This window comes from Otolemur garnettii, unplaced genomic scaffold (assembly GCF_000181295.1).
Source record: "Otolemur garnettii isolate 467f Iridium unplaced genomic scaffold, OtoGar3 scaffold00023, whole genome shotgun sequence".
NCBI classification, from domain to species: Eukaryota; Metazoa; Chordata; class Mammalia; order Primates; family Galagidae; genus Otolemur; species Otolemur garnettii.
Genome location: NW_003852418.1, coordinates 8152956 through 8165340, shown reverse-complemented (window position 1 = coordinate 8165340; position 12385 = coordinate 8152956). Strand labels below are relative to the sequence as shown.

The 12385-nt window shown below is 38.2% G+C and overlaps 1 protein-coding gene across 4 annotated transcripts in view; it reads left to right on the top strand.

Annotated features, from left to right (window-relative positions):
* NCOA5 (nuclear receptor coactivator 5) overlaps positions 1 to 12385 on the top strand; it is a 34057-nt gene that overhangs the window by 7955 nt on the left and 13717 nt on the right. For 2 of the 4 annotated variants that reach the window (XM_003787667.3, XM_023511911.1), the window contains exon 2: positions 6494 to 6560. The exons of the other annotated variants lie outside the window; for them this stretch is intronic. In XM_003787667.3, the coding sequence (XP_003787715.1) occupies positions 6523 to 6560 (38 nt within the window). In that variant the 5' untranslated portion in view covers positions 6494 to 6522. The remainder of the gene's footprint in view (positions 1 to 6493; positions 6561 to 12385) is intronic. 4 annotated transcript variants of the gene reach the window in all.

Sequence of the window (12385 nt, the reverse complement as noted above, 5' to 3'; positions counted from 1 at the left end):
CTCCAATAACTTTTCTCTTTCTAATAAACTTCTACTCATCCCTCAAGACCTAGGTTTATTGCTTCTCTTGTTCCACTTGCAAAAGAAAAAAAGAAGGAACTGGTTTACATGTTCTTTTTAGGCCTTTTTCCTGCCTCCTTCCCCACCCCACCATTCTTCTCTCCCATTTGGCTCCTCTTCCCTACAGCAAACATGCCACTTTAGATTATGTATATACATATACACATACATAATGCCACTTTCGATTACAATGTAATTATCTCTGTACATGTGCCTCTCCTTTGTTAAACAGTGAACTCCTTTAAGGCAGGGACTTTAGCCTTAGAATTTCCACATATCCAAGGCCTAGCTGTGTAACACATAGACGTTTGACAAATGGTGAATCAGTGAAACATTCAGTGTACTAATTATAAGCTTTTCTTTTCAAGTTTATTACTTACACAGTTTAGTCAAAATTTTGCCTTTTTAAAATCTTGTTTTAAATTTTCTGTATCTGAGACTTCAGGTTAACCTTTGTGAATCCAAAGTAGTTTTTTCTTTTAGCTAATTTTTTTAAATAGCATCAATTATGTTAAGAATTTTAGCTAATTTTTAATCCTTGAATCAGCATAGGTAACACAGGCAGAATATCCATTTCATCAAGAACGTATATGGTCAGAGAAATCAAATGACTTGACTAGATTAACCCAAAGTAGGACTACAACTCAAATTTGCTAATCCCCAGCCAAGTACTCTTTCCTTAAAAGAGTGAAAATTAGAAGGACAAGAAATTGACTATCAAGTGAGGTTTTGTCTAAAGATATGAAGTGAAAAGAATGCAGTAGCAAAAACCAGAAACTTTGTTGTTTTAGGAATAAGAAGGTCCTGCCCTATTGGGTGTCTCTGGGGCATTTAAATGTTGTATCGAATATAGATTGGGCCTTGTCCATGTTTTGTAGCATTTGATCGAGTGGGAGTCCCTAGGAAGAGAGTCTAAATGGAAACTATAGCATCAGTTATGCTAAATGGAAACTATGTCTTCCCACTCCCAGTTGGAGGCAGCATAGCATAATGTTTAAACAGGGGTGTGAGAAAGACCTGAATCGGAGTCTCACCTCTGGCTCTTGATCATCATGTGGCCTCAGATTAATCATTTTCGCTAAACCTCAGATTTTCTCCTTTGCAAAACAGAAATCATAATAGCACTTCAAGAGTTGTAAAAAGATTGAATGAAATATGCACATAATCTTCTTTTATAAGATTGAGGACAAAGTAAGCATTCTGTAAATGTTACTGTTTCTCCATTTCCTGTTTTGAGGAATAATATTCCAATACAGTTAAAGAAAATTAATTAGAGAATTAAGGAGATAATCAAATATAATGAACTGTGTAGTATTTAAAGTGAGCTTAAGGGGCTGATTTAGAAACAAAGCAAGCATAGCATTCTCTTATCCCTGTAACTCATTACAATATCCCTGATGTTAACAATATATCATCAAAGTCTGTTCATAAATATAATTTAGTGAGAAGTCCTGTCATTTCCTCTCCCAGTTTAGAGGATCTAATGTGTGATATCTGTTGCCTTGTCAGTATGGTTTTCCAAGTGGCATTATCTTTTATCAGCATGTAATTCCACTTTAGTAATTCCTGATTGTTAGTTGGTTTTCAGCTAAGCCTTTTAGGGGAGTTTTATTTCATTTGTAGTCAGTTATTAAAATTGCATGGGCTTCTGGATTCTTTCAAGCCAGTGGTGGTACTGTCACAAAGCATTGTGGTTCATACTGCTATCAAAAGACAAAATTACAACAAATTTAAAGACCTTATTAGCAATTCTAGACTCAAGCAGTTCCTCATTCTGTAATATAAAATGAGTGTTCCGATTAGTTCAGCAGAGAGGGCTGGCTTTATAGATAGCAAAGGAGGCTGAGGAAACCAGAAACAAAGAAAAAGTGGGTTGGTCATTTCACTATTCTTGTAAAGGGTAAAGTGGAGGGGACTTCCTTATCATGCCACTTAAACCTGGCCTCTCTTTCTCCTGATTTCTCAAAAAGTCAGATAAAGATCTTGGTTTTTGTCTTAGTGGTGTGGAACTTAGACATGAGTTCCATTTTGGTTTGGTCTTTTGGGCCTTGTTCAGAACCTTAGTCCAAAGCAATAGCCTCCTATAAATTTTAACACTGTTCTTGTAATTTCGAGCCCTCGTTGTTTACTATTGCTATAGGTCTGTGAAGTATAGAAATTGATTTTAAGGCAAAAAGAGTTACTACATTTAAAAAATAGGTAAAGCAAAGCAGTTCTTGGTACTATGAATGAAACACCCATTTTCATTTGTAACATTGTTTAAGGACCATTGTGTAATCTATGTAGATTGTACTGTTTCTTTCTTTGGGAGTTCTTCACCCTGTTCTTTTGTGGTATACAGTGGTTCATCCAATAATCCTAGCATTCAAGGAGGCCAAGGCAAGTGGATTGCCTGAGCTCACCAGTTCAAGACCAGCCTGAGCCAGAGCAAGACCCCATCTCTAAAAAAATTAGCTGTATGTCAGGGCAGCACCTGTGGCTCAAAGGAGTAGGGTGCTGGCCTCATATGCCAGAGGTAGCAGGTTCAAACCTCAGCCCCGGCCAAAAACTGCAAAAAAAAAAAAAAAAAAAGCTGGATGTTGTAGTGGGTGCCTGTAGTCCCAGTGACTCGGGAGGCTGAGGCAAGAGAATCACTTAGCCCAAAAGTTTGAGGTTGCTGTGAGCTATGGCACCACGGCACTCAACCAAGGGTGACCAAGTGAGACTGTCTAAAAATAAATAAATAAAATGGCTCTGCCACTTCCTGCATGTTTCCTGGATTATTTTCTGGGTTTTTTTTCCTTCTATGTAAATGCTTTGAGTTGATGCTATTTTTCTTGTCTAAAAGTTCTTAATTGAGAAATGGTTTTAACTTTTTCCAAAAGACTACTTAGAAATTATAGATATTCAGGCTACAGTTAAGTACCCCATGGTGATGATGATGATTTTAAATGGTATTCACATTGCTAATATAATTAACAAGGTATAGAAGTACCACCAACCTAACATGGAGATGCTACTGAGAGACTCTCTTCTAAGCAGAGGAAGCACTCCCATCTCTCCTTGAGAGAGACTTCCAAGTTGCCACTGCCCTCTTGTTGATTAACTTTTCTCCAGTTATAGTTTCCCATTTTATGTCCAAGTGGCTTTCCCCTTTTTCCCCTTCTCCTTTACATTAATACCATTTCTGTTTCCTTGATGTTGCTTTTATATCCTTATAAGGATTTAGGAAGAAAATAATCAAATTGAAATAATAATAAAGGGGACTGCCCCTTTAGCAGTCCCAATATTTGCATTATCAAAGAAAAAACTTCCTATTGACAGGTTTTCAAATTCTGAGACAATATTAGAATGGAACAAGTTTTTCTTGATTTCTTAAATCTTTGCTCTATTACAATGAGTTCCTTGGGTTATTCAGACTTTGGGTGGCCTTTCTCTTCTTCCTGTTTTTATGAACTTACAGATTTTATATGCACATGTTAAGATTTGGGGGTCTGTGGAGATTGGTGGTTATGTTTTCACAACTATCACTGAAAACCCCCAACCTGAACAATTCTATTGGATAGAAATGAGACTTCATCAAAAATTTCCAGGTTTCATTTTTTCCATATCTCATTCAAGGTAGAAGTTTAAAAACACCCAAATAGGGGTAAACAAACACTTGATATACTGCACTAAAAGTTTATTAACCCCTAAAATTAAAGAAATGGTCTAAAAATTCTCTTTTTTGCACAAGAAATGTCCCATGCCATCCAGATATAACGGCTTTAGACTAGTCAGTGCAAATAGATGTAGAAGACAAATTACAGTCAAAATGGTTTAAAGATACAATTGTGAATATTCTTTAAATAAGCTTTCAAATAATTGGCAAAAAGATTTCTTCATTCCAACTAGAACCAGTTTCGCCCCAAAGAAATATAATACATGACCACTTTGGTCTCCCCAGTCCTGTGTGTAGAAACAGAACTGGATATAATTATACGAATTATATGGTGTAATATTCTTTTTTTTTCTTTTTTGGTGTAATATTCTTGTTCATATATGAAGGGCAAACTATGGCAATAAAAAACGGACCAATTAAGGAAGAACTTATATGTTCTGTCCACTGTTAACCTAAATATTTGCCAGGTCTAGTCAGTGTTTAGATACATTTTCTTTATTCATGAGGTCATTTAATACATGGACTCCTGCTGACGTTATGGTACTTAAAAGAAATCTTAATACATACCCAATGTGGCTTGGCACCTATAGCTCAACTGGCTAAGGCGCCAGCCACGTACACCTAAGGTGGCGGGTTCGAGTCCCCAGCCCGGACCCACCAAACAACAATGACGGCTGCAACCAAAAAATAGCCGGGCGTTGTGGCGGGCGCCTGTGGTCCCAGCTACTTGGGAGGCTGAGGCAGGAGACTCGCTTGAGCCCAGGAGTTGGAGGTTGCTGTGAGCTGAAATGCCATGGCACTCTACCCAAGGGGACAGCTTGAGGCTCTGTCTCAAAAAAAAAAAAAAAAAAATACATACCCAATGTATCCCAGAGACACTGAAAACTACTTAAAATTATTAGAGATATGGCTGGGTGCATTGGTTCACGCCTGTAATCCTAGCACTCTTGGAGGCCAAGGTGGATAGATTGCTTGAGCTTAGGAGTTTGAGACGCCTGTGGCTCAGTGGCTAGGGTGCCAGCCACATATACCAGAGCTGGCAGGTTTGAACCCAGCCCGGGCCTACCAGACAACAACCAAAAATAGCCAGGAATTGTGTCGGGTGCCTGTAGTCCCAGCTATTCGGGAGGCTGAGGCAAGAGGAACTCTTGAGCCCAAGAGTTTGAGATTGCTGTGAGCTGTGATAGAGCAGCACTCTACCCAGGGTGACAGAATGAGACTCTGTCTTAAAAAAAAGTAAATATTAAACCAAAAAAAGAAAAAAAATAGTAATTAAAGATATTATATTTTTCTCTAGATTATAATTCCTCTCTGGTAGAAAGTGGCACTTCAAATAAAGTGAGCAAAGTTATTAAGTCCTTCTAAATCTGATCTAATATTGTTCACTATTACATATAAAAGAATTTTATATTTGCTATAAGAGTTGTAAATTGTAAAAGTGCCCCATGTATTACCAAAGCTATGGTCAGATATTACTGGCTACGGTTTGTATAGGAAATATTTTCTGTTTTTTAAGAAATAAAAGGATATCTGGTTTAGAAATAAATTAGGTAGGATATGCTTCTCTGACTATTTAGATATATGTTATCTTCAGTTTTGTCAAAAGCCATTCTTCTAAACATGATAAAGACTTTGGATTTAAAGTGAAATATAATCCTCACTTAAACATGAACTAAAAAAATTGGCAACATAGCAAAAACATGAACTAAAAACAATCCTCACTTAAACATGAACTAAAAAAATTGGCAACATAGCAAAATCTATACCAGACCTTTAAGTTTCTTGTTACTGCAGTGATCTTTCATGTCATAGGAATCTGGTTGGAATTTTTAAAACATATAATTACTATTTTAAAGCATTTTAATTATGTGAGTACTTATGTATTTTGATATCTTTAGATACACTATTAATTGCTTCATATGGCATAAGGGGAACAAAACTGTACTGTAGAAGAAAGCAATTTTATTTTTCTATTCAATCTGAAGTATTCACTTTAATCTTTATAAAGCAGGTATGTTCTATTTTTAGCAAAGCATACTTTAACTTTACAAATTGGCTTTTCTATAAGAAGATTCCACTGTTGTTCCTTAATCTAGTTGTATTGCTAACTTCCTTTAATGAACACTTAAGAGGCAGATTTTATTACCTAATGTTCCTCCTATATCAGATGCCAATTTTTAATTCTTAGTTATTTATCAATGAAGGTTTTAGATGTTAACAAGTCATATTCTTTATTTTAAAAAGTTATTCCTGCATCTTAGTCTGGAAGATTCTAGCCAGTGGAATGCAACACAAGACACACTAAAAGGAGGTCTTCATGGAATATTGGAAGTTCTAAGATAGTTGAGTCTAGCTATTACTTCTTAGTAACATAAAATAGAATTATTTGCCTTTGCTCTTCTGTTTTCTTAAACTCTCTTTATCTTTTCCCATTCCTCCCCATAGAAAGAATCTTATCACTCGCTCTCCAAGAGTTTAGAAAGCAATGTCTCCCCCTTTTTGAGGGGGTATTTTACATTAGGGCTTGGCAGGGTGTTAAAACATTGATGTAATTACTTTTACACAAACTGTGGGATAGCTAGAAAAGTGAGGCACATTCCTTACCAAGCCATGACAATGTACTGCTTTAACTTAATAAAAATTGCCCAAGTGACAGTGTGTCTCTGCTGAATGAATTTTCTTACACCATCTGGTTGTCATTGTAGTTTTTTGTTGTTGCTTTCATTTGAAATGTGCTGATGATCTTGTTTTTATTCCGTAGCATTGAACAGATGGGTTGATTATTCTTTTCAGATATTAATAAGGCAGCGGAAAGAAGAAATATGAATACGGCTCCATCAAGACCCAGCCCCACACGAAGGTAAAGTACCCTGAAGCAGTGAGTTACCTTGGGAGAGTTGGGCTCTGGGGAGTTAAGCCCAACTTCGTACATCAAGGGTCTTTTCTTCCCCCCCAACAAATCAGAAACGCTCAAGCAAACAATAAGAACATGAACCTTGTGTGAAGGGCCCTGCTGCTTTTTAAAAACATACATCAGGAGATGCAGAGGAAGCTTTGTGTTTTCGGTGGCAAACCCAGCAAGTTCAGCTTGCAACGTGAGTTGCAGGCAATTGGAAGAGGATAAACCTCTGTCTGTCCCCCAGCTTACGTGTCAGTGGGAGCCTCCAGAGCAGAAGGAGTGCCCCAGGGCTGTTGGTGTATGCCACGCTGCACTGTAGCGGGCAGCAGAGATTCGACTCTTCATTCCAAATGGCTGCCGGTCCAGATGTTAACCCAGGTTCACGGAAAGTGCTGCCCGAGAGATTGCTGCTGTGCCTGTGCTGCAGATTCCCTGTTTGCTCGCATGCTTGGGTTACTTGTTTGAAGGGAAATAAAAAGGGCAAAAATATTTCACCTCTCAAAAGTCTCCCTTTTTCTTAGCTTTCCTGGAAATAGAGGGTATTTTCCCAGTATATTCTGCCGTCCAGTATATAAATCCTGGTGTGTACCTTGGAGATATACATCTCTCAAAGAAGAGCTTTATTAGTGTTGCCATTTACACCAGAGATGAGGATATTGTGTCCAAATTTCCTGACCCCATAACAGCACAGTGGATGCAATGTTTGCAGTTTTGTGTGGAATACAGATAGGTATGATATATTTCATATTTGTGTCTCTTCAAGGCCCAAGTAGATTATGGATTTTGCCTTTGCCCCTAAGAAAAAAATGCCAATTTTCCACGAAAACTATATACTTAAACTACATACCACAGTAAACTACATTTCCTACAATAAGCTGAACAGTACTGCATACAGCGAATCTTGGTCTGTTCTGGTAGCGCCACAGGTCACCTGAGGTATACCCAACTAACTGAGCACTTAACACATAACAATCATTGTCCTGCTTTCTGACAAAACACCTGTATTTTGTTACCTTCTCATAGAAAAGAATGATTCGTATATATTTCCTATGTATATTCCTATTTAGATATGAAAGGAGGGTATGTTCTAGCTACCAGAAATAGATTGCATATGTCTACTATGCAAATTCCAGATAGGCCCTGGGGGCAAGATAATGCTCCTAATTTCCATTGTATTTCTTGTCCACTTTGCTTGGAGTTGAATCCACAACTACAGCTCCACCACAGCTTTCCGGTACCTGGCCATCCATAGGTTTCAATACAGAAATGGGTGTGTACCTCAGTACTGTGCCCTTTCTTACACCATAAAGAATGCCTGTATCTTGCAGGTAAATACTCTGTTGGTTGTTTTGTGTGTATATGTGAGTATCTTAAAAAAATAATAAATCCTGCAGAACATCAATAGTTCTCCCTCCATTAGGGCTGCATCTAACCATGCCACAGATGTTGGATAATCCTGTCTGTATTGCTCCTCATTGTCCCAGTGTACATGGAATATAGGTGGCTAAGAATTTGCATCTGTGATCAGAAATACAGAGCTCTCATTGGAAACTGTAGTTACCACATGCCTTGAAAGGAGGTGTGGTGTGTATCCAGTTTCCAAAGATCTCTGATTGCTGCGTGTCTTTGAACTAGGCGACTTAGCAGAAGTGTGGAATTTGTATAAAAGATCACTGACTCCACTATTAAAATTCTTCCCTGTTGATATGATGTACACATAACGATTGATTTTTGCATAATATAAAGCACATTGAAGAACAATTGGTTCTGTTTCTATTATAAATTGAGAAAATATTTTATATCATCCTATTAATGATATTTAACCAAATGTTTTTAACATTTCCAGTTGATCATAGATACTCAGTATCTCACGTTATCTCAGTAACTTCCCTGGTTAGAATCCAATATAGCCATTGCCAGAGCATTAAATTAAAAAGATTAATTTTATCCCAACCAAAAATGCAGCTTCACAGTTACATCTATAATGAAAGAAATAGGTTTATACTTGTTTGCTTTTTTCTTTTTTTATTAATAGTCCCTCCATGTACAAACAACATTGGAGAGGGCCTTTTAAAATGAGCTCCTTACCAGATATATAAATATGCCTTTATATGCCTTTTAAAATATCACCTTCTTCAGGATTAAATTCTAAAATTAGGTTGTTTTAGGGTGTGCATAGGGCAGTGACTTCCTGCTTTATTTACAATCAACAGGAAGAACAACTAGGCTAATTCATATTCACTAACAGTCTTCCCCTTGGTGATATGTCCCTAACTGAGTTCCTCAGCATGTTATTTAATATAATGAAGTTCTATACAGTCATGCTTATTTGCTTCAGGGAAGAGGCAGTCACATTTGGTGAAATCTGTTCTTGGCCCCATCTAAAACTGAGCTTTTAAAAAAAACACAAACCAGAAGCCAGGTAAATTAAACATTTTTTCTGAAATAGAGCACTAAAATTTTGATTGTTGCCCTGATCATGCACTATCTCTTAAGATACATTACACCAATAGGGCAGAGATAAAATACAAAGATTAGGCAAGATGGGCAAATGGTTAACCTAGAAGGGGTAAATCCTTTCTCCAGGGATAAACACTGAGTATCTCTTTCTTTGGGAGCATGCTTCCAGTCAAACCCTTTAGGTAATTTCAAATGTGCCAGTATATTGACAACAAACTGCCTTTATTGGCAGCAGTGATCATTTTATATGCCCCCCCAGCCATAGGGAATGCATCCTTCACAGGGAGAAGCAGCACTGTACCTAATGGCAAATATGTCTTTAAGTTGTACCTTAAAGGCTGGCCTTCCCAAGGAGAACATTTCAGTGAGCAGAATGTTGGTTTTAAGCATGTTGGCAAGACCTTTATAACACCTTGTTTTACTGGACTTTAACCTTAAAGGTCAAAATATCTGGGTATCCTTGAGAGTTTTCACAGGATTATCACCTCTTCAAATGTTTCTGTAAAGCCCAGTTCTGTTGGCTTTGCTCCCTGTTCAGTTATGTGCCTCCCTAATGATTCCAGCTGTCAGTGTATAATTATGACAATATTTGCCCAGCCAAGAACAGAACTCTGCATAAGGGATCTCTGCCCTGGATCACATTTCATCCTGAATTCTAATCATTTAATCCTCAGGCCACTTCTTTGGACCCTTTGAATATATTTCATAGTTTCCATGCAAGTTGTCTAGCATCGATAACTAGACATTGGTCCTTCTTCAAAGAGTGAATCATGATTCTGATTGTGCCTTAGATGTCTCAATTGTCATCTTCAGCTCAACACGTTGGCAATCTAGATCTTGGATCATACCATTTTGCAGATGTGGCCTCCAAGTATTCGAAGTAAGACTATTTCCATATGACCTAAAGAAGAACAAATAGAATTGACTTGTCTACATCCAAAGCTCTGCAGAGGATTTTCCTTATATACTTGTGAAAGATGTTAAGCCTGATATCTCTGAAGTAATTAGGAATTGGCTTATCAGAAATAATCTGACTATAGACGAGTTTACAAAGTGACCTGAGATGCTTTCTGCTTGTTTGCAAGGGCCTTAATTCCTTTGATAAATCTTTGCTCCTTGGTTATGAGAGAGCCCTAGCTCTAGGTTGGTCTCATAGTTAAAGATTCCAGATTACCACTGCACTAACATGAAGAGTCATCAGCCCTCAGCAAGTACCACTTCTACCATCAGAAAAATCATATTTGTGCTAAAGAAAATCATCAACATGCTTCCTAAGGAGAAGCATAGGCACTTTAAAAAGTTGGATCTGTGAGATGTGACATCTCGTTGCACCCCATATCCTACCTACACCTAAAGGCAAAATTCTACACAAGTCTCTTGTCTCCGTTTCTCACAGTAGCATGGAGCCATGATAGTGAAGGATCAACATCACACAGGAGCCAGCCATTGAGATAATGGTATTTGTGGACAGAAGTTTGTATCTGTGACAGAAATTTGAAGAGCTGATGGAGGAGTTCTTTTCAGGGTCAAAAAAAGGCTGGCCTTCCCAAGGAAAATATTCCATTGAGCAGAAAGAAAGAAAGGAGACGCTGACCTCTTCAAAAAAGTGAAAAAGACCTTCTGTACCTCCAAAGCCGGAGAATACCATTCTGGACCTGAAGCTTCAGTCTCTTGTTGAAGATATGGTCAGAGTCTACCAAAATCTTCCATAATGATCATCTGTCAGTTCTTAACTCTGTAGGCTTTCAAATGCCTAGTGCTCTTCACACTCCTTTTGTCCTCAGGAAGAGAAGCATTTCTGCCAGAAGCAGCATATCACTTACCAGCAAAACCATTGTTTTCCCCTTTATTCATCCTTTCCTTACCTCACTGAATGTTTCCTAATGGTGCGACTGTATTCCTCTCAAGGCAAAGAGTGTTTGCCTTTTCCCTCCCCCCTTGCTTACTAGATGAAAAACTTACAGCAGAATTTTAGTTGTATTTGCCACATAATTTCAGTTTTTGAACACCATTGCTGAAATTCATTTAATCACTGTTTGGTTTCTTTTTAGCCCCTGGTGATACACTACCTGAGGGTATGCTGCATTTGGTTTCCTTTAGTAAAAACCTCTGGTACCCTTGGATGCTTTTGTAAACCTCATTATGCTCCAAAACCTCTTTCTAACCCACTTACCCTCTGAGGTCCAATATCTCAATGCAGGCGGCTTTGTCCTCAACACTCTGAATCCTGCACACTATACCACCCTTTTGTTAGCTGGGTTCTTGTTTTAAGAAAGATGTTGGGGCCAGCAGCAAGAGCCTTTTTATTCTGAGGAGTTCTTTGTTTGGTTCCTAAAGTGACCCTGAAGAATTTTGTTTTGTTTTTGTCTCCAGAAGAATCGCCGTCTACCATAGTGTTCATCTTTTAGAGGAAAAAGGCTTTGCTCTTTCATTCAGAGAATTATCTCCTCTGTTCCTACTTTCTACACTCCTTTAGTTCTTTTTCCCCTTGTGAATATCACCTCTTCTACATTTTTACCTAGAAAGCACTCGAGAGGGAATTAGTTTTGTTGCATATGGACTTTAGATTCTTTGATGGAAGGGGAGGGGCGTGCCATCTCAAACTGGAAGATTGAACCCAGAATTTGCGAATCTAGAGGTATAGTCAACTTGCAGGGATGGACTCCAGCAGGTGAGTAAGGTTTTTCAATGGATTCAAAAGAATGAGAACCAAATATGGTATTTATAATTATCTTAAAGCTAAGAATAACATGCTGTGACATGGTGTTATCTGTATCCCCACCATTTCCACCAGCCTAAGACTGTGTATGTGTCTGTGGTCTGTTGGGCTCATGATATCTCAGTCCTGATTGCCAAGAACACTTGAAATTGGATTCCTTCTCTAATGACTACTTCTAATTGCTCCCCAAGGCAGGTTTATCTGCCGATCATTAGTAATCTAAAAATACTTTATGCAGTTGTCCTTTCCCATTGGATATCGAGTGTTTGCCCACATTATGCATTACATCAATGTTACACATTAGAGGGATTATCCCACTTAATAGGGAGAAGTGAAGTAAGAATCTTAGTTTGTCTGCACTTTATTCTAATAAGGAAAATGTTTAGCTATCCCCATTTAAATTCCCTGGCCTACCATATGTTTGTTCCCGCAAATCAGAAGTGCTCGGCTCGTTGCCTGTGGCTCAAGTGGCTAAGGCACCAGCCACATACACCTAAGGTGGCAGGTTTGAATCCAGCCCGGGCCCACCAAATAACAATGATGGCTGCAACCAAAAAATAGCCGGGCGTTACGGCAGGTGCCTGTGGTCCCAGCTACTTGGGAGGCT